The 23,712-nt window shown below is 40.6% G+C and overlaps 1 protein-coding gene across 1 annotated transcript in view; it reads right to left on the reverse strand.

Moving 5' to 3' along the window:
- Positions 1-5,523: 5,523 nt before the first annotated feature.
- Positions 5,524-23,712, reverse strand: part of LOC126169316 (maltase 2-like) — a 73,119-nt gene continuing 54,930 nt past the window's right edge. Inside the window, exons 7-9 of the mRNA XM_049920632.1 lie at positions 13,000-13,445; positions 8,641-8,784; positions 5,524-5,759 (exon numbers count right to left, since the gene is read on the reverse strand). Of these exons, the coding sequence (XP_049776589.1) occupies positions 5,672-5,759; positions 8,641-8,784; positions 13,000-13,445 (678 nt within the window). The 3' untranslated portion in view covers positions 5,524-5,671. The remainder of the gene's footprint in view (positions 5,760-8,640; positions 8,785-12,999; positions 13,446-23,712) is intronic.

Raw genomic sequence — 23,712 nt, forward strand, 5'->3', positions numbered from 1 at the left:
TCCTTTATTGTATGATTATATGATAGCGGAACAAACACTGGTAGCAGTTACTTCTGTAAAATATCTGGGAGTATGCGTGCGGAACGATTTGAAGTGGAATGATCATATAAAATTAGTTGTTGGTAAGGCGGGTACCAGGTTGAGATTCATTGGGAGAGTCCTTAGAAAATCTTTACTTCTGTAAAATATCTGGGAGTATGCGTGTGGAACGATTTGAAGTGGAATGATCATATAAAATTAATTGTTGGTAAGGCGGGTACCAGGTTGAGATTCATTGGGAGAGTCCTTAGAAAATGTAGTCCATCAACAAAGGAGGTGGCTTACAAAACACTCGTTCGACCTATACTTGAGTATTGCTCATCAGTGTGGGATCCGTACCAGATCGGGTTGACGGAGGAGATAGAGAAGATCCAAAGAAGAGCGGCGCGTTTCGTCACAGGGTTATTTGGTAACCGTGATAGCGTTACGGAGATGTTTAACAAACTCAAGTGGCAGACTCTGCAAGAGAGGCGCGCTGCATCGCGGTGTAGCTTGCTCGCCAGGTTTCGAGAGGGTGCGTTTCTGAATGAGGTATCGAATATATTGCTTCCCCCTACTTATACCTCCCGAGGAGATCACGAATGTAAAATTAGAGAGATTAGAGCGCGCACAGAGGCTTTCAGACAGTCGTTCTTCCCGCGAACCATACGCGACTGGAACAGGAAAGGGAGATAATGACAGTGGCACGTAAAGTGCCCTCCGCCACACACCGTTGGGTGGCTTGCGGAGTATAAATGTAGATGTAGATGTAGATGTAGTGCCAGTGATGGCTGTGCATTGGTTAGGAGGAGGCCATCTGAGAGCCTGCAACCAACCTGTGTACCTCCACCTGCAGTTATAGGCTGGGGTGCGATTTCGTACGACAGCATGGTCACTCTCGTGGTTGTCCCACACACGTTGCATACAACAGAAACCATCTAGTTACCATGTTCCGCCTCCACTTTAACCAAGGACGTGTCTGGTTGTACCTGTATGGGCTGCAACTGACTGACCCGCCGCTATGTGACTGCGGTGTGGAGGAGGACACCGACTACGTCATTTTCGGCTGCCCACTGCGGTGCCATGCGAAACCCTAATTGCTGTAGTGCTTGTTGCTTAGTGGACAACAGCTTCCTACCAGTGTGAAGTCACTACTTGCAACGCATGATGTGTCATTGTATAGACATACACAGGGTGTTACAAATAGGTACGGCCAAACTTTCAGGAAACATTCCTCAGACACAAATAAAAAAAAGATGTTATGTGGACATGTGTCCGGAAACGCTTAATTTCCATGTTAGAGCTCATTTTCCACCTACGCTCAATGGAGCACGTTATCATGATTTCATACGGGATACTCTACCTGTGCTGCTAGAACATGTGCCTTTGCAAGTACGACACAACATGTGGTTCATGCACGATGGAGCTCCTGCACATTTCAGTCGAAGTGTTCGTACGCTTCTCAACAACAGATTCGGTGACCGATGGATTGGTAGAGGCGGACTAGTTCCGTGGCCTCCACTCTCTCCTGACTTCAACCCTCTTGACTTTCATTTATGGGGGCATTTGAAAGGTCTTGTGTACGCAACCCCGGTACCAAATGTAGAGACTCTTCGTGCTCGTATTGTCGACGGCTGTGATACAATACGCCATTCTCCAGGGCTGCATCAGCGCATCAGGGATTCCATGCGACGGAGGGTCGATGCATGTATCCTCGCTAACGGAGGACATTTTGAACATTTCCTGTGATAAAGCGTTTGAAGTCACGCTGGTACGTTCTGTTGCTGTGTGTTTCCATTCCATGATTAATGTGATTTCAAGAGAAGTTGAAACGTCCCTTAGAACAATTTATACACGACTGTGCTTAACCTGACACACAATATTATTTAGCGCAACGCAATCTGACTATCAAAGATCCCTGCAAAAGAATGGCCCTGAGTAACATTAAACTACACCTTTCAGAAATCACTTACCTCACAAAAATCTTCGTTACTGGAACTACTGCAATACAGCGAGCGCCACTACTGCCAGCTAAATAAAAGATTCAAACTACGGAAGGCACTAACTACTGATGGGGATAGTTAGCAAATGAAAGATATTAATAGAGAACAAACAATGTATTTACCTTAATATCATCAAAAGTCATAATATATGTAATTTCAAAACTCCGCCATTTCCTTCCACACATCCACCACTGCTGGCGGCTCACCTCTAACTGCGCAACGCTACGCGCTGTTCACATCCGGCTGCCGCTGCCCAACACTACAATGGCAGACAACAATGCAAACTAGCCACAGACTGCACACAGCACAGCCAGTGATTTTCATATAGAGCGCTACGTAACGTTGCCAATAAGAAAACATAAACAGCCTACTTACATAAAGAAAACATAAACAGCCTACTTACATAGAGAAAACATAAACAGCCTACTTACATAAAGAAAACATAAACAGCCTACTTACAAAGTAATAGAATGAGCTCTAACATGGAAAGTAAGCGTTTCCGGACACATGTCCACATAACATATTTTCTTTCTTTGTGTGTGAGAAATGTTTCCTGAAAGATTGGCCGTACCTTTTTGTAACACCCAGTATATTACATTTTGGCAGATGAATGCATCGTGGTCTATTTTGTATTAACCAATGTAAATATTCTGTGTGAGTCTCGGCTCAATATGAGAGATGAATTTGACGAGGTGCACCTCCTTTTAAATTGTAATGTATTATGCACTGGAGATTGGCTGGGTGGATGATGTCTGAAGGCCACAATAAAAAAAAGGATACCGTGAAATATAGCTGACATGCTTCGGTTGTAGAATCTTAGAACATACGTTGAACGCAAACATAACGAGTTATTTCCAACATATAAACCTCCTCCTTACCTGTCAATACGGATTCCGTAATCGCTCATGTGAAACCAAACTCGAACTCTCTTTAAGATAGTCATGGATCAAGGCAGTCAGATGTTGTCTAGAACAAAATACGATCTGAATAAAATTCCTTCAGATCTAGATAAGATTTTCAAGGAATGCAAAGACTGACAGCTTGCTTTAAACTTTCAGCAAAAGTACAATTTGACACTCCACAAAATACAGGAAACAGCAGATGACAGAATCTATAAGTCACAAATGAAACCAATCAACTGCTATAAACACCTGAGTGTAAAAATTTGTGGGGATATCAAATGGAATGATCAGTCACAGGTTAAGCAGATGGCAGATTCCTGTTTATTGGTAAGGTACTTGGAAAATGCATTCGATCTACATATTATAAAGGAGATTGCTCACAAAACCATCCCCGAATATTGCTCAAGTGTTTCAGACCTATATAAAATAGGATTATCAGGGGACATGAAAGGTATATAAAGAATGCCAGCACGAATGTTCATAGCATGACGATTAGGTCATCGTCGACAGCTCGAATTTTTATTTCAGTCTCATAGGTAAGGTCCCCGAGAATACTGCTTACTGCAGTTGTTACCCGAGACAACGTTCTCTCACGTGTTTGTCCTTCTGATTGTGTTCGTATGCGGGGTTCTTAGTATGCAATACATGAATAGATGTTTATTCATTCTTTAATCAGAGTACAGAAAAAGACCTTTCGGAGAATGGCGGATTGACTGCCTCCGACTGAAAACCTTTGTTACTTTTAACCTTACTTTTTAGGTTCATACCAATCATTTGTTCTACTGGGTGTCATAGTGTGTCCGGGATTACTCTTTTGGGGTCGTTTTTAAAAATTATGCCTGATATTGTTAACGAATATTGGAAGTCATCTCGCAGTGAGATAACAGGTCTTCAGCGGATAGCTTCAATTGAGTTAATCGCACCCATCGTGAATTGAAAGCATTACTCCTCTTGCTTTTATATTTGTAAAAAGTGGCCTTTGGAATCATATGAAGTAGCCCACATGATCAGAGTACCTCGATTCCTGCAGCTAGTTTGACATATATTATATTATAGTGGTTTAATTAACGTGGGTTAATGAATTAATGAAAATTAATTAAAACATATTAATTACTTTAAAAAGTTGATTGTAGATTCGTATTCTCCAGATCACATGCTATCGTTTGATGTAGGGAAAGGAGAGATAAACTGGACATGCGGGAAAAGTTTTTTTCCTGTACAGTGCAATTTAGTTTGACAGAAGAAGCTTTTTGCGTTACTTTTTCATAAACCTTTTCTGGTTACGAGGTGTCTGATAAAAGGTAAATCATTTGTGTTATTCTTGTTACCTCACTTAAACGCTGAGTAATACTTTTTTTAGACTAGTAGTGTCTGTGCAACGCCTGTGGTTATAAATGTACCGTAGTTTTTTGTTGTTTCTTTCGGTTTGATAGTTTCATCTGTGAGCCACTATTGCCGGTATGGCGTAGCATAGAGGAAACTGACCACACTACTCGTCAGAAAAACTGACCAAGACGTTTTCTTTCATATTTTACAAATTCACTTCTAAATCCCTTCATACAAAAAGTCATTGTATCTCTTCGTGATGATTTTGAACTTAATAAAACTGAAAAAAGGTGTTCTAAGAAAAAAGGTCAGATGGAGAAGGTGATAAAAAGAGTTATAGGAAGCTTATGGAGTATGTTCAACAAGGAACAATAACAAGAAACCTGATTATGCTTACGAAATGGAAAAGCGATTTTATAGATTTACAGCGAACGATCTATGGAGATTGGCATTCCAACTGGAGGAATGGGATAGTGAGTAATCTCGAGTTGATAAAATATGATGTATTGCACAAGGGCCGGCCGCTGTGACCGAGCAGTTCTGGGCACTTCAGTCCTGAACTGCGCGACTGCTACGGTCGCAGGTTCGAGTCCTGCCTCGGGCATGAATGTGTGTGAAGTCCTTAGGTTAGTTAGGTTTAAGTAATTCTAAGTTCTATGGGAATAATCACCTGAGATGTTAAGTCCCTTAGTGCTCAGAACCATTTGTATAATTTTGAACCATATTTCACAAGTCTTGAATGAGCATGTTCTCTATTAATCGTTTTGTGGTGACCACAGTGATATTAGATGTCGTAGAATCTTTAGTCGATTTGTGTGTGTGTGTGTGTGTGTGTGTGCTTGTGTTTCTCTGTCTCTCTCTCTCTCTCTCTCTCTCTCTCTCTCTCTCTGTGTGTGTGTGTGTGTGTGTGTGTAACCTATATGTTTTTATTCGAGCTGCAAGTGAAAAATAAACAAACATTACATAAAGTTTATTTCGTTCTTAACTAGTCTTACCTGGTAAAGAATACTTAAAGTTCGTGTAGACTATAAAGGAGCCCGTGGGATTGTACCTTTGCTCGAACCAACGATTTCAAAAATGTAAGTGTATCCATGGGATTGGTGATCTATAAATGTATACTGATGGTGCATCGAAGCAATTTTATATGTGAAAAATATGCTTTATGTAGGACCTCAACTTACCGCAGACAGTGAAGATCGAAATCTAAGATCAACTGTACTTCACCTGAGGACAGACAGACGCTTCGTTAAATTAATAGACGGCGAAAGCGTACTTTATTTATTTGTCAAACGATAGCTGTTGGCGTCATGACACACATGCATATCACAAAATAAATTCTCGAGAACTGTATTTGTATCACGTAGGCGGTAGCGAGTGAGTGGTCGCACTACGTCGAGAAAGTGACACGTCGATACAGCTCGCTTAGTACTCTTCGAGCTCCACTGGCGTCGAAATGAGTGTGACGGATTCGTGAGGAGAGAACACCAGCAGACCGGGATCCGCTGGCCCACTGCAAAAGAAGCAGAAGTGAAATACAGTTTAGGCAAATTTTTCTTTCACAATCTCTCAACCTCAAGCTCCCGAGGCACGTGGGACTAGAGGTATCTAGGATGAACATGTAGCTCAAGGTTATGAGACAGATGTATCTCTTAGAAATAATGTATCTTAGTCTATAGTCGTAATATTTTATTTTGCTCACTGGCGACCAGTTTCCGTACACAGTATCATCCTCAGGCAATAACATGCTAGGCATTCGTCACGCTCGCTACCCGAGTAGGTGTGTCAAATGCTTGACACTTCCGATTGTAGACTAAAACGTATTATTCCTAAAATGCATTGGTCGCTGTTCCAGCCGACAATATCTCAAGAATATGATGTATCTTCTCTCTATGATTAGCATAAACCTAGGATTTTAGTAGCAATGAAACAATTCAATCGCCTACTTGGGCATGTTATATCACACGGTAAAAGCATCTTCATTTACTTAACTGTTATTCAAATTGTCTCTGACGTAAAATTGTACAATACATCATAACCTAATCATAAGCAAATAAATGAAAACAATAACAAAATAAAAACAACATTTAATTAGTAATTATACAATAAAAATAACATTTAGAACGTTAATAACAATAACAAATACAGAGCTCACGAATTTACCTCTTTCACCAGCTTAGCTATAATTGTAATGGAAGTGAAGTGCATGCATGTAACCAGTTAGCATAAAGCATGAAGAAATCTGGAAACCGCCATCACACGGCAATGGGTGTCACGTGGATAATGCTAGTGATGATGATGGCAAATCTTAATAATGGGCAAGGGAAGGGTTATTCCTACTAGTAGGACGCACCTCAACATTTGCCTGGAGTATTTTGAATAAATAATAACTGACTCAGTTCGACTGAGCAATGCTTTAAATGCTGTAATGCTGTCTGCGTACTGCAGTAGTCAGCTGGTCGGCTGCGACAGAGCAGCCAGTGAGTGTTTTCTTACCGTGTTGATCCTGTCCGCCACGGCCTGTAGTTCCACAGCCGTTGCGATGTTCATGTATGTCAGTAGGTATTGTGCCGTGGCTTATTAACAAACCAATATTTGAAGACGAGTGTTACTGGTCTCTTCGCCTCGCTGGCATTTTGGTTGTAGTGTTTTTGGTCAGGTGACCGAAATCAGATAGTTGGTTGGTTCGTCGGCTGTCTGTCGGTTGGGTTGCCTTCCGGTTAAAGGACTGTTGATCAGGCTGTCTGTCTAGCCTAAACGGGCGTTAGTGTTACAATTCCAAGTGGACCCTTTGAAACTTCTGAGCGCCGTTCCGTGTCTGTTACGTAGTAACTTCACTGTTTGAATTTTAGTTATTTGGTTGATGTGTGGCCTTCAGCCGCGTTTTTATATATCCTGAATTAATGTTCCTATCTTGCCTTTTAGACATAAGCTTGTTATGCTTTACACGGGGCTTGTAGCCGAATTTTACATCAAATCTTTTAAAGTCTTAAACCTTTAAATTATTGTGCTGATGTGTGGCCTTAAGCCGAGTAGCAATATCTCTTAAATTAATGTCCTTGTCTTGCCCTTAAGGCATCAGATTGTTATTCTTAATTTATATGAAATGTTTTAAGATAAGGCCTTCTGCCTTTTGATTGAAACTCCTCTTATTGCTAAATATGCGACCTCCAGCCTAGTTCCATTAAAATTAAATTGCTAAGGCCTTCAGTCGATTAGATTAAAGATTTAAAAAATATTCTTGGGTGAAACCTCCAGAAGAAATTTCAATTTTGTTTAGGCCTTGTGTCTTGGATTTTGAGTGTGGCCTTCAGTCGATCTAAACTTAATCAAAGGAGGTCGATTAAAGTTTTGTAATATTGTGTGTTGATAAATAAAGTTTATATGTTGAGTACAACTGACAGGAACTCATTTTGGCCCCTTTCCACAACCTAATCCGCTATGTCCTGCTAGCCAGGCATTTCACATTCATCTTTCAAATCCACTGTAATTAAACATAATTTTTTGCAGCGCTAAACAGGTATATGATCAGCAAGTGCACACAATCTGGCTTTCTATGTTGTATGTGTGCAGTATTGTAATTTTCTCCATAAATCTGACCGTCGCCACTGCATTAATATTTTCCGAATGGGTAGCAAACACACGCTTTTGATATTTTAAAAGCCACCTTGTAAATCACAAGGAAAGACTAGCTTCAGAATCATATGTCTCGCCCATCTCGGGTTCCGACTTTGTACCAATGTCTTGGATTGAACACCAAACCTCTCTGCGGAGCTTCATGCAGTAAGGTCAAGTGTGAGCCGTCCGTCAAATGGGGACGTTAAGCTTAGCGGTGCCCTTGTTGCTGTTATAGAGGCGTTGGAGCTGTACCTCTCCCGGTTCATCGAGCGACCCTACCCCTTCTCTCATCATCATACAACACAAACATGACACACTCCCACTGCAGTGACCTACACTCAAGAGAACTCCCACGCAACGCGAGGAAAGGTGTCATTGTAGGTGGAGCGAAAGAAAGATGCAAAGGTAGATGAACCTACTCGTCAAGGTATCCTTGCCATTAGATTTGTTTCATTTCTGTTACAAGATAGACAGCAACAGCCCAAAGAGTTGATATTTTCCATATCAGTCCGTCGTGTGGGCACGTTAAGCTTACATCAGAGAGGAGACTCATACCGTAATGAAATTCCAGAGGCGGAGAACATGTACAATTCTGTAATCCTAACCATTGTTTGCTCTCGCATACGCAATGCGCGATATTCCGCCCATGATAGCCACATGTATCCTTGTTGTGTTGCAGTTATCGTAATCATTAGTGTAGCTTGTCTCTAACGTAACTGGTACTATTTTTAGTTTAAGCTCTTCCCAAAATGCGAGCAATGAGGTGTTGGACTCACCCCGGTTGTCGAATGCTGGATACGCTGGCGGCGCTGATGACAAAGGACCTCTGAGACAGGCCGAGCATTTCGTAGAGGTCGACCACATCCGGTCGGTCGCCCACATTCACCGCAACCACCACCTCGGTGCCGTCATCTGCAGTCCTGCCAACAGAACACAAAAAAATGGCTCTGAGTGTTGTGGATTGGTAAGAGAGCCGACCCAGTATGAGAGGAAGCCGAAAGGCACGCGTTTTAGCTCACGCAGGCTGGCGTGAGGTCTCGAACAGGTCAAGGAAATGAGACTAGCAAAAAAGGACGTAGCTATGGAATACTTTAATCCATAAATGGTGAACATCGCTCTTGACGGTACATATTTTGCAGCATCAATAGTAACTGGTAATGGCGCCTTGCTAGGTAGTAGCAAATGACGTAGCTGAAGGCTATGCTAACTATCGTCTCGGCAAATGAGAGCGTATTTTGTCAGTGAACCATCGCTAGAAAAGTCGGCTGTACAACTGGGGCGAGTGCTACGAAGTGTCTAGACTTGCCGTGTGGCGGCGCTCGGTCTGCAATCACTGATAGTGGCAACACGCGGGTCCGACGTATACTAACGGACCGCGGCCGATTTAAAGGCTACCATCTAGGAAGTGTGGTGTCTGGCGGTGACACCACACTGAGCACTATGGGACTTAACATCTATGGTCCTCAGTCCCCTAGAACTTAGAACTACTTAAACCTAACTAACCTAAGGACATCACACAACACCCAGTCATCAGGAGGCAGAGAAAATCCCTGACCCCGAACAGAACACAACCACATCACTATCAAGTAGGTGCTGTTTCCTAGGTAATACAGTATTGACTGTAGACGCATTGTACTGAACACGTATAGTAGAAAAGAAAGGTTTTTTTGTGAAGGAACGACTCATTATGAATTTATCCGGCAACTGAGTTAATAAATAGAGGGTTGCGGACGAATAACTGACATAATTTAATATGATCATAACACTTTTACTTCTGAAATGAAAATTTTCAAATTTTGCACACAGGCAGTATGGTCCATGGAAATGTATTTTACTTCATCACGTGTACAACATGCACTCCATTCAAGCGGACAACTTCGCGTAGGCGACTACACATATTCCTTAGAACCTTGCAGCGGCCGGCAATGAAAATTATGTTGATAGTTACTGAACGGATGGCCTTTAGATTGGGCTGGAGCTAATAGCTTAATTTGTACAATTTTCTTTTTCATATTGCGATTATATGTTATTTTAGTTAAATCAAGTTGTACAAGGCTCTGTCCTTGCGCCCCTTCTTTTCAGCCTTTACATCGCTGACATGCCTGCAACCAGATCGCGCAAATTTGGTTATGCTGATGACTTGGGCTCTAGCAACAGCCCACAGAAATATAGAAACTGCCGAAGATATCCTTACGGGTGACCTAGGGATTCTCAGCGAGTACTTTAAAAAATGGAGGCTACAACCTAGTGCTACAAAGACGGAAGTATCTGCCTTCCATTTGAACAACAAAATGGCCAACAGAGAACTACAAGTCTATCTAGACGGGAAATTACTAAATCACAACAAACACCCAAAGTACCTTGGGGTTACCCTAGATAGGACACTAACATTCAAAGAACACCTGACGAAAACTGCAGCGAAACTTAAAACACGCAACAACATATTGCAGAAGCTCTGTGGCACCACTTGGGGCTCCACAGCATCTACCTTAAGAACATCCGCACTTGGCTTGGTGTATCCAGTGGCAGAATACTGTGCCCCAGTGTGGCTCAACAGCAAACACACACACATGGTAGATAGCCAACTTAATGCAACAATGCGTATTATATCAGGCACAATCAGGCCAACTCCTACAGTGTGGCTGCCCGTTCTCAGTAACATAGCCCCTCCTAACCTGCGCCGTGAACACGCTCTGGTTAGAGAATTTCAAAAAATCATGACCAACCCTCAATTACAAATCCATGAAGATACTCACGACATCCAAGGAAACCGACTCCGGTCTAGGCATCCTCCACTAAAGACCGCACAGGCTCTGCACCAAACCAACTTCAAAATAAATGACCGATGGAAAGAGGAATGGGAGAGCAGAACAGTAGTAAACTGCCACAGTATGCCTTGCATCTTTAGTAAACCAAAAGGATTTGATTGCCCTCGCAAAGTTTGGTCAACTCTTAATCGCATCAGAACCAACTGTGGGAGATGTGCCGACTCCTTACACAGATGGGGTAAACTTCCTTCGGCCGCTTGCGACTGTGGCGCTGAGAGACAGACGGTCAAACACATCGTGCAGGAATGCCCACTGAGGGCATACGAGGGTGACCCACAAGATTTCCTAATGGCGACCCAAGAGGCAATCGACTATTTACTATCTAAGCTGGACGTCTGCTTGTGACTGGTCTTCTGTGAGTGTAACTTTACAATTGGCGGTGTCCTTATATACAAACTGTTATTTATTGCTCTGTTTATACATATGTGATTTTTTTTTAAATCGTGTTGTTTCTGTAATTTTTACTGTGATGTTATGAGCCATACGCTAAATAAATAAATAAATATTTAGTTAAATTACAGTGTTCGTCATATCTGGTTTTCAACTAAATCTATTAAGTTCTGGCGTCGGATGGTGTGAAATACCATCAGCAACACAACAATTATCCACCTACGAGGGTTGGAACTTTAATAGTGGCAACTATTTATTTACAGGTCGTACAAAGTAGATACGTGTTTCAAAGTAAAACTGACCTTCAAAGTAGTCACCAGCATTTTGTATAACACGTTGCCAGTGATGTGGAAGTCGTAGGATACTCTTAGCAGTACCAGTTGTGTTGACAGTTCGAACGGCGCGGTCTATTGCCCGACGAATTTGTAGCAGTTCTGAAGCCAATGCCGTGAAGTGTTTCCTTCAGTTTAGAAATCGAGTTGAACTCACGAGGGCTTAAGTCAGGCCAGTGCAGTAGGTGGTATAGCACTTAGCAGACCTATCCGCCAAACAAATCAGTAACAGCTTGCACTGTACGTGCTTGAGCATTGTCCTGCAAACTGATGGTCAGGTCCTGCAGAAAGTGTCATCACTTCTGTCTCTATGCTGTTCATTTTTGGAACACAACCTCCGACCAGCTTATAACTCGTGGTTCTGTACAAAGAATTTTACTGACTGATCTCAGTTTATTCCCTTACAAAACGTCTGAGCTACGAAGGCTGACTGGGCACAACAAACAAACACGTATCTACTTTGTACGAGCTGTAAATAAATAGTTGCCACTATTAAAGTTCCAACCCTCGTAGGTGGATAATTTTTGTATTGCTGACGGTATTTCACACCATCCGACGCCAGAACTTAATAGATTTAGTTGAAAACCAGATATGACGAACACTGTAATTTAACTAAAATAACATATAATCGCAATATGAAAAAGAAAATTGTACAAATTAAGCGACCGCTACGGTCGCAGGTTCGAATCCTGCCTCGTGCATGGATTTGTGTGATGGCCTTAGGTTATTTAGGTTCTAAGTTCTACGGGATTGATGACCTCAGATGTTAGGTCCCATAGTGCTCAGAGCCATTTGAACCATTCTGTACTAATTAAGAAGTATTCTTAGGTGCAGGTGACGAATTTTTTTATTTAATGCAGTTGAACACACCTGGCTGGACACATAAAAATAAAGTAAAACAAACGGAAAAGCACAGTTAGAAATTAAACAGTTCGAAGTCTAAGTGTCCGTTAGGGTAACCTAATGGAAAGGCGTTGAGATGCGTTAGAAGACATGAAGTAACAACATTGATACGAATAGCTGAAGACCATAATGTTTGGAAAAGTCGTGAGGCTGCCTTCATCGAATAGTTGGTGTGAAATTATTGATGATAATGACAAAATGGTTCAAATGGCTCTGAGCACTATGGGACTTAACTGCAGAGGTCATCAGTCCCCTAGAACTTAGAACTACTTAAACCTAACTAACCTAAGGACATCACACAAATCCATGCCCGAGGCAGGATTCGAACCTGCGACCGTAGCGGTCGCGCGGTTCCAGACTAAAGCGCCTAGAACCGCTCGGCCACACCGGCCGGCAATGAAGATGATGATGATAGTTACTGAACGGATGGCCTTTAGATTGCGCTGGAGCCAATGGCTTTAAATGGAGATTCGGGTAACAATGGCGATGCTGGTAGTGGTGGTGGACTTGGTGGTGGTGTGGGTGGTGGTGGTACGAATGCTGAGAGTAATGACTGTGTTGGTGAGGAATATACTAATGATGTTGATATGACAGTGATGATGGTTCTGCTGAGTCTTGAGATGATGATGTTCACTAAGGCGGCCTGTGCTAGCCATGATTGGAGACGGAGCTGTCTGGGTACCTGGAGAAAGCGATGACTTGGGCGGAACTGTTGACGGCCGTCACTCCAGTCTGCACAGCTGGTTCCTCTCTAAGCGCCACCAGCTGGCGGTAGGTCTTGAGGTGGCTCCTACCAGCTTCCTCCTGAGCTTCAGCATTGAGGGTGACGTAGTTCTCGTTCACTGGTAGCCAGGTCTCGTTAGCTGTGCTGAAGCCCGCATTCGTGCTGTTGTCCCATTGGAAGGGCGTCCTCTCAGGGTCTCTGGAATTGCCGAGTGTGACACCGTCCCAGCACCCTGCAGGGTCTGTGGCAATTTCACATGTCATGTTGTAGTTGTCCTCCATGCCGATCTCCTCTCCGTTGTAGGTGACCGCGGTTCCAGGTAGCAGCGTCACCAGCATGTTCATCCCGTCCACCAGGTCTGGGCTGAAGCGGCTGGCCACGCGGTGCTGGTCGTGGTTGCCGATCTGCAGTGGAAAGCAGTAATACAACTACCGTAAATACACTTGGATGATAAAAGTCATGGGGTAGCGATGTGCAAATAGTATACAGGTGGCTGAAGTACCGCGTAGAAAATGTATAAAACGGCCGTGCGTTGGCGGAGCTATTATTTATTCATAGGTGATTCATGTGAAAGCAGAAACTCGGATTGGAATTAAATCTACCATTCCCTTTCTAACGAACCATCCCGGAATTTGGGTGGAGCGATGTTGGGAAATCACAGAAGACGTAAATCAGGATGGTCGGATGCGCTATGAACCGTCCTACTCCAGACTGGGTGTTCAATGTGCTGAGCACTGCGCCAATTCGCTCAGTCTGGGATGTAAAAAGAAATGAAACATATTCAGATGCATTAAAATGGTCTGGGCATTACGAACTTCTTTTGCGTTGCAGTGCTAACGTTACTCATAAAATAACACAAAACATGAATCTATCAGTTTCTGCAAAGACATTTTTCAAGAGTAGAAGGAGTTGCTCTTCGGAAAGTTCTGTAATTTACTCTTAAACTGCACCGTATTATCTACAATATATCAAATATACTCCGGCAGATTTCTAAATACATGTGTCACTCCTTTCTGCACCACTGTTAACCCTCTGAAGCGTTTGTAGAGGTTGTTTTGATGATGGTGTTCCGTTCATGAGATTCACTATTCTTTGAGAAGCGAAAATAGTTTTAACGACAAAAGACATTAATCAATATATCTACTGTCAAACAGTTGTCAGAGTACTTAGTTTTCTTAAGAGGTATCTGTGGGATATCGTTCTTATATGTCTCCTGAAAGTGTTTGTGCTAGCATTCTATGCTGAGTTACCCCAAGGAATGAGTCGGTAACTCAATGGTAAATGGAAATATTCAGAATACGTTAGTTCCTTAGTTTTTAATTAAACTATACCAATAAGTTGTTCAATAAAGGTTGTGATTTGTGTGTATCTTAAAAAAGCGAAAATAGTTTTAACGACAAAAGACATTAATCAATATATCTACTGTCAAACAGTTGTCAGAGTACTTAGTTTTCTTAAGAGGTATCTGTGGGATATCGTTCTTATATGTCTCCTGAAAGTGTTTGTGCTAGCATTCTATGCTGAGTTACCCCAAGGAATGAGTCGGTAACTCAGTGGTAAATGGAAATATTCAGAATACTTTAGTTCCTTAGTTTTTAATTAAACTATACCAATAAGTTGTTCAATAAAGGTTGTGATTTGTGTGTAACTTAAAAAAGCGAAAATAGTTTTAACGACAAAAGACATTAATCAATATATCTACTGTCAAACAGTTGTCAGAGTACTTAGTTTTCTTAAGAGGTATCTGTGGGATATCGTTCTTATATGTCTCCTGAAAGTGTTTGTGCTAGCATTCTATGCTGAGTTACCCCAAGGAATGAGTCGGTAACTCAGTGGTAAATGGAAATATTCAGAATACTTTAGTTCCTTAGTTTTTAATTAAACTATACCAATAAGTTGTTCAATAAAGGTTGTGATTTGTGTGTAACTTAAAAAAGCGAAAATAGTTTTAACGACAAAAGACATTAATCAATATATCTACTGTCAAACAGTTGTCAGAGTACTTAGTTTTCTTAAGAGGTATCTGTGGGATATCGTTCTTATATGTCTCCTGAAAGTGTTTGTGCTAGCATTCTATGCTGAGTTACCCCAAGGAATGAGTCGGTAACTCAATGGTAAATGGAAATATTCAGAATACGTTAGTTCCTTAGTTTTTAATTAAACTATACCAATAAGTTGTTCAATAAAGGTTGTGATTTGTGTGTAACTTAAAAAAGCGAAAATAGTTTTAACGACAAAAGACATTAATCAATATATCTACTGTCAAACAGTTGTCAGAGTACTTAGTTTTCTTAAGAGGTATCTGTGGGATATCGTTCTTATATGTCTCCTGAAAGTGTTTGTGCTAGCATTCTATGCTGAGTTACCCCAAGGAATGAGTCGGTAACTCAGTGGTAAATGGAAATATTCAGAATACTTTAGTTCCTTAGTTTTTAATTAAACTATACCAATAAGTTGTTCAATAAAGGTTGTGATTTGTGTGTAACTTAAAAAAGCGAAAATAGTTTTAACGACAAAAGACATTAATCAATATATCTACTGTCAAACAGTTGTCAGAGTACTTAGTTTTCTTAAGAGGTATCTGTGGGATATCGTTCTTATATGTCTCCTGAAAGTGTTTGTGCTAGCATTCTATGCTGAGTTACCCCAAGGAATGAGTCGGTAACTCAATGGTAAATGGAAATATTCAGAATACGTTAGTTCCTTAGTTTTTAATTAAACTATACCAATAAGTTGTTCAATAAAGGTTGTGATTTGTGTGTAACTTAAAAAAGCGAAAATAGTTTTAACGACAAAAGACATTAATCAATATATCTACTGTCAAACAGTTGTCAGAGTACTTAGTTTTCTTAAGAGGTATCTGTGGGATATCGTTCTTATATGTCTCCTGAAAGTGTTTGTGCTAGCATTCTATGCTGAGTTACCCCAAGGAATGAGTCGGTAACTCAGTGGTAAATGGAAATATTCAGAATACTTTAGTTCCTTAGTTTTTAATTAAACTATACCAATAAGTTGTTCAATAAAGGTTGTGATTTGTGTGTAACTTAAAAAAGCGAAAATAGTTTTAACGACAAAAGACATTAATCAATATATCTACTGTCAAACAGTTGTCAGAGTACTTAGTTTTCTTAAGAGGTATCTGTGGGATATCGTTCTTATATGTCTCCTGAAAGTGTTTGTGCTAGCATTCTATGCTGAGTTACCCCAAGGAATGAGTCGGTAACTCAGTGGTAAATGGAAATATTCAGAATACTTTAGTTCCTTAGTTTTTAATTAAACTATACCAATAAGTTGTTCAATAAAGGTTGTGATTTGTGTGTAACTTAAAAAAGCGAAAATAGTTTTAACGACAAAAGACATTAATCAATATATCTACTGTCAAACAGTTGTCAGAGTACTTAGTTTTCTTAAGAGGTATCTGTGGGATATCGTTCTTATATGTCTCCTGAAAGTGTTTGTGCTAGCATTCTATGCTGAGTTACCCCAAGGAATGAGTCGGTAACTCAATGGTAAATGGAAATATTCAGAATACGTTAGTTCCTTAGTTTTTAATTAAACTATACCAATAAGTTGTTCAATAAAGGTTGTGATTTGTGTGTAACTTAAAAAAGCGAAAATAGTTTTAACGACAAAAGACATTAATCAATATATCTACTGTCAAACAGTTGTCAGAGTACTTAGTTTTCTTAAGAGGTATCTGTGGGATATCGTTCTTATATGTCTCCTGAAAGTGTTTGTGCTAGCATTCTATGCTGAGTTACCCCAAGGAATGAGTCGGTAACTCAGTGGTAAATGGAAATATTCAGAATACTTTAGTTCCTTAGTTTTTAATTAAACTATACCAATAAGTTGTTCAATAAAGGTTGTGATTTGTGTGTAACTTAAAAAAGCGAAAATAGTTTTAACGACAAAAGACATTAATCAATATATCTACTGTCAAACAGTTGTCAGAGTACTTAGTTTTCTTAAGAGGTATCTGTGGGATATCGTTCTTATATGTCTCCTGAAAGTGTTTGTGCTAGCATTCTATGCTGAGTTACCCCAAGGAATGAGTCGGTAACTCAATGGTAAATGGAAATATTCAGAATACGTTAGTTCCTTAGTTTTTAATTAAACTATACCAATAAGTTGTTCAATAAAGGTTGTGATTTGTGTGTAACTTAAAAAAGCGAAAATAGTTTTAACGACAAAAGACATTAATCAATATATCTACTGTCAAACAGTTGTCAGAGTACTTAGTTTTCTTAAGAGGTATCTGTGGGATATCGTTCTTATATGTCTCCTGAAAGTGTTTGTGCTAGCATTCTATGCTGAGTTACCCCAAGGAATGAGTCGGTAACTCAGTGGTAAATGGAAATATTCAGAATACTTTAGTTCCTTAGTTTTTAATTAAACTATACCAATAAGTTGTTCAATAAAGGTTGTGATTTGTGTGTAACTTAAAAAAGCGAAAATAGTTTTAACGACAAAAGACATTAATCAATATATCTACTGTCAAACAGTTGTCAGAGTACTTAGTTTTCTTAAGAGGTATCTGTGGGATATCGTTCTTATATGTCTCCTGAAAGTGTTTGTGCTAGCATTCTATGCTGAGTTACCCCAAGGAATGAGTCGGTAACTCAGTGGTAAATGGAAATATTCAGAATACTTTAGTTCCTTAGTTTTTAATTAAACTATACCAATAAGTTGTTCAATAAAGGTTGTGATTTGTGTGTAACTTAAAAAAGCGAAAATAGTTTTAACGACAAAAGACATTAATCAATATATCTACTGTCAAACAGTTGTCAGAGTACTTAGTTTTCTTAAGAGGTATCTGTGGGATATCGTTCTTATATGTCTCCTGAAAGTGTTTGTGCTAGCATTCTATGCTGAGTTACCCCAAGGAATGAGTCGGTAACTCAATGGTAAATGGAAATATTCAGAATACGTTAGTTCCTTAGTTTTTAATTAAACTATACCAATAAGTTGTTCAATAAAGGTTGTGATTTGTGTGTAACTTAAAAAACTTAACACAGTCAATTTCCTGTAGACAATTTTTACAACTCGTGGAGTCTTACAAGAAGCAGTTAACTGTGTGTGCTGAGTCTTGTCAAAATTTAATGGTAATCAGTTTGATTTTAGCCATCTTCTGACATTTTGAAATTTACGTTAGTTCCTTCTTATGTAGACTGCCACCAGATATTATTATTCCTTTGTTACATCATCGAAAAGAGTACCATCAGATCTACTGATTCTGTAGAATAGAGACAATTTAATAGTATCAGAAACAACAGGGATCCCAAACCAGAACCCTCCAATACCCCGTTTCTGATTCCTTCAAAATCTTAATAGAGCTGCTACGTGATTGATGTGGAACTAGTTAAGTTTAATTTGTGTCATAAAGATGTAAACCATATATGTGCTTGCCACCAAGAATAACTCCGAAAGTATGATAGGAGCATACTTTCGGAATTATTGTACGTGGCAATAGTTAGTGACTCATCCTGCATAACATTTAAAAACTTGCATCAAGATGTAATTGCTCACACAATCAAAATATTTGCCTTACTATGATAATAATTTCTGATTTATTGATTCCATAAGAGGAAGTCAAATGAAAACGAGATAGATGGAAGAAAAGTGGTTAATCTGTTTATTATTTCAAAAGTAACAGCCATAACAGCGAATACATTTACCCAGGCGTGTTATTCTTCATCCAAACAAAGTCATTGGCCACGAATGTCTTTCTTTAGCACTCCAAGCGCATCCAAATCATATGGGGAGAGATTTGGACTATATGGAGGATATGTAAGGACTTCCCAGCGTAATTTCTGCAGCGTAGGAAAAATAACCTTGGCAACATCTGGTTACACTTAACCAGACTGATGCCGTCTTTCAACATGCCTAGGCGTTTGGACTTGATGGCACACTTCAGTTAACGCACAGCCAGCAGGACGTGAACACTTTACAAAAACTGAAAATCGCCATCACGTTCAAACACACACGAATGTGATGGACTTCGTCATTCTGTTGCAGGATAATGCTCGCCGACCTTTTGACAAGGTTGTTTCGATTACCTTGCAAAACTTCCCTGGGTAGCGCTTATACAACTTCCATACAGTCCCGATGAATCCCAATACGATTTCCATATTTTTCAAGCCCTGCAGTGGTCATCGATTTGCTTTGGACGAAGAGGTGCACATCGACGACTGAAACATTTTTCGAAGAAAACACTGACCATCTTGTCTCACAGTGGGAGAAATATATTAACACATATGGCGATTACTTTTGAAATAATGAATAGTTTACTTACTTTTTTCCATCTCTATCGTTTTCATATGACTGCCCCTTATAGTATATCATCTGTTAAGCTAAGTATAGGCTGTCCAGTTTATTGTCTTCTTTGAAGTAAAAGCTGTTTACTGCTGGGCATGATTTACCGTAGAAGTTGTTCACAAAGTGTACTGGACATGTTGTTATTCATTTTTAAAATAGTGACAATAATGTGTTTCACCAGTGTATTATCTACTATTTTGTGGAGTGTCTTTACAACAGCATCTTCAAACCAATCTGAGAAACTTCCACTACGAAAAATCTCGTTACATACGTAATTTAATATTTTCCAAAGTTCAGGTGAAGAATAATTCATTATTTCAATATAAACTAACTCTTTCTAATGATGTGGATAATACTGAAAACTACTTTTAGAGATGCTGAATGTAGTTAAATGTTACCAGACTTGCAGAAACTAGTGTCCTATTCTTTCTCTTTCAGAGAAATCCTTAATCCATCAACAGTGAACAAGCGGGAATGAGAAGCAATCCAGATTTGACAAATCAATGAACAGCCGTACTTTGGTAGTGCTTCTCTGCTTACAATGCCTTTTCATGCTTTCTGCGTGTAACATAGGCATATCACTGATATCAACGCAGGTGAGAAGCATCTGCTTTCGTATCGGTTCTGTATTCGATTTACAGCACCCGGTAGAGCCGGTACTTACGAGCCTTTTCCCCTTTTACTGAGTAATGACACAATCCAGATGATCCATACAATGTTGATAGCAGGAGCTTGTGTCTTGTCTCATCCTACAAATGCAGTGTCGAGCTTATCTGGACAGCGGCATCCTATGGGAGAAGGAGGCCTGCTCAGCACAAGGACCTACCATTGGACATTACCTGCCACTATGCACGCAGCTGCCGGCAGTCAGTGACATCGGATATAGCTTCCCCCTCCCGACCCCCTTTGTACAGATCTACGTCATCCTCTTAGGTTCTGTGCGGCTAGTGTCTATTTTCATTTCTTAAGTGCCAACCTTAGTCGTGCCACGATTTCTGTTGTGCTTTGGCTGCGCAAGGCTAGATAAAAATCTTGAACATGATGACCTTGAAACTTCCTGGCAGATTAAAACTGTGTTCTGGACCGAGATTCGAACTCGGGACTTTTGCCTTTCTCGGGCAAGTGCTCTGCCATCTGAGCTACCCAAGCACGACTCACAACCCGTCCTCATAGCTTCAGTTCCGCCAGATTAGATTAGATTAGATTAATACTAGTTCCATGGATCATGAATACGATATTTCGTAATGATGTGGAACGAGTCAAATTTTCCAATACATGACATAATTAAGTTAATTTAACAACATCCTTAAGTTAATATAACAACTCTTTCATTTTTTGTGTTTTTTATTTTTATTTTTTTAATACTTTTTTTAAATTTATATCTAAAAATTCCTCTATGGAGTAGAAGGAGTTGTCATTCAGAAATTATTTTAATTTGTTCTTAAATACTTGTTGGTACCTCGTCTCCCATCTTCCACACTTCACAGAAGCTCTCCTTCAAACCTTGCAGCACTGCTGGAAGAAAGGATATTGTGGAGAAATGGCTTAGCCATTGCCTCGGGGATGTTTCCAGAATGAAATTTTCACTCTGCAACGGAGTGTGTGCTGATATCAAACTTCCTGGCAGATTAAAACTGTGTGCCGGACCGACACTCTAAATCTGGACCTCAGTCTTTCGCGGGCAAGTGTTCTACCATCTGAGCTACCAGGCACGACTAACGACCCGTCCTCACAGCAATGACCTTGTTTAATGTTTTCTTCAATTTGTGCACGAAGGACCTACCGAGTTTGAAACTGAGCATAAACCTGGAATTTTTCTATTTATATTTTCTACTGAATCTTTTCTAATATACACGCTTAAGTTGCTCTCTTTCAGAAACACGGTGTTTCTTTTATTTTACGCTGCACAATGTTGTGTATGATGTGTTTATGTACATTTAAATGCAATGATCGTGACATGTGTGTAAAATTATATTTATCTATACATTTTATGGGAAAGACTTTCTGATCTTTGTGTTGCTGAACGTGCTGTCTATCTGTTTCTATGACAATCCAAGTTAAGTAATACTGCTCATGAGTTGCCTCAGCGTACTTGGTATCCGTGTATTATCACTGTTTTTTGTTATTAATTATTTTCGTAAAATATATGTTGATGTGCTTATCATTAGAGTATTACTTAAATAAATTTCTGTTTTTGTTCTACGCAAGGAAAGAAGGAATGTGTTCAGTGGCTAATAAAATACTTGTCTACGATCAGCAAGTTCTCATAGATTATATAAGCTAACAATGAATGTGTTCCATGGTTAACTATTAGTGTGTGGAGTGAGTGTAAATCAAGGGAACCATCAGTGGAACGAATGAGTGAGTGAAGGAGTAATGTATATAAAAGAATTGTAAATAAGTCAGAGAATAAGTCAGGATTAAAACTAGCAACATTTTTAAACTTTTTCATTTTGTAATAAATGGGATTTGCAGGCTGGATGTATTCTTAAAAAGAAAATTTACCTACATCAACTGTAAAACAAAACATTAAATAAAATCCTTCATCATCCACACCAGATATGAGGATGAATGAGTTTGGTGATATGTGTAAATACAGAGACTGAATTTTATGTTTTCGTATTGGCGGAGCAGCCCCGTTTCCCATGTCCTTGACATTCCTACTTCCACTTGTAGTATGGCGTTCCTACTTAGTGTACAACTAAAAAAAGATATGAATGAGAGAAAAAGAGAAAATTTCATTGATGGTGTGACATCGTAATCCATTACTGTAACACCATGCACCCAAATTTTTATTGTGAGGTGAGAGTGATGAGAGGCATCAGTCTGTTCTCACCGTGAAACATCTTATTTTTGTTCTGTAGATTCCTTTAATGAAAATTACAGTCATATTTTACTGCACCGTTTGTAGGGGCTGCTAAGTACAGAAAGAATCTCAGTGACTGTAAAGATCAAGCCATTTTTTTCTATTTATTAACCTTCTCTGTTAGGATTCATAACTTTTGCATGCAGAATAGAAAATGTCATTTGCGAGCCTTCGTCTGGTGACTCAGCAGTACGCCACAGCATATGATGCGGGCTGAGACCCTGCAGACATACGTTCAAAACGGTAGGGGCTGACTTCTGAGACTCGTAACAAGAGTAGAAGAGGTAATGTGTCTGGTCAGCCAGGGCGCAAGTGCTCTGCAGAGCAGCACTGTTCTACTGGACTCCATTCCAGTGGAGCTACAGTTTTTGCAACATGCTGTAGGAACACTGCAAGGTATCTGGCTAAGAAAGGTGAGGCTAATGAATACTGGAGAGGGTCGCCCATAGCAAATAAACGACCGTTTTACCAACAATCCCAGCTAGGTCAAAGAACGCTTTTCAGTGGGTATTTTACTCGGATCAATGACTTCTTGAAGGCAGGTGGGACTGCAAACACTTTGACCACATTCCTATCTCCTGCTGCTCTGAGGCAACCAACTGCATTGAGTTTTGTAAACTATGTGTTTTCGGCCTGCTGGAGAAAGCATGTTGTGTCAGCCTGATGTCAACGGCAGTGGTGTGGGTATTAATTCTGTTGGGTCCTGCCCACTCATTGCAGATGGTATCTGTTCTTTCGGACATATCCGAAAGAACAGAAGAACCGTGCAGCTCTCTAGAATAAAATGATAATTAAATCAAGACGCTAAGCTGCCGACAGGCGTTAATATACACTCCTGGAAATGGAAAAAAGAACACATTGACACCGGTGTGTCAGACCCACCATACTTGCTCCGGACACTGCGAGAGGGCTGTACAAGCAATGATCACACGCACGGCACAGCGGACACACCAGGAACCGCGGTGTTGGCCGTCGAATGGCGCTAGCTGCGCAGCATTTGTGCACCGCCGCCGTCAGTGTCAGCCAGTTTGCCGTGGCATACGGAGCTCCATCGCAGTCTTTAACACTGGTAGCATGCCGCGACAGCGTGGACGTGAACCGTATGTGCAGTTGACGGACTTTGAGCGAGGGCGTATAGTGGGCATGCGGGAGGCCGGGTGGACGTACCGCCGAATTGCTCAACACGTGGGGCGTGAGGTCTCCACAGTACATCGATGTTGTCGCCAGTGATCGGCGGAAGGTGCACGTGCCCGTCGACCTGGGACCGGACCGCAGCGACGCACGGATGCACGCCAAGACCGTAGGATCCTACGCAGTGCCGTAGGGGACCGCACCGCCACTTCCCAGCAAATTAGGGACACTGTTGCTCCTGGGGTATCGGCGAGGACCATTCGCAACCGTCTCCATGAAGCTGGGCTACGGTCCCGCACACCGTTAGGCCGTCTTCCGCTCACGCCCCAACATCGTGCAGCCCGCCTCCAGTGGTGTCG

The sequence above is a fragment of the Schistocerca cancellata genome, chromosome 1 (assembly GCF_023864275.1).
Source record: "Schistocerca cancellata isolate TAMUIC-IGC-003103 chromosome 1, iqSchCanc2.1, whole genome shotgun sequence".
Classification (NCBI taxonomy): Eukaryota; Metazoa; Arthropoda; class Insecta; order Orthoptera; family Acrididae; genus Schistocerca; species Schistocerca cancellata.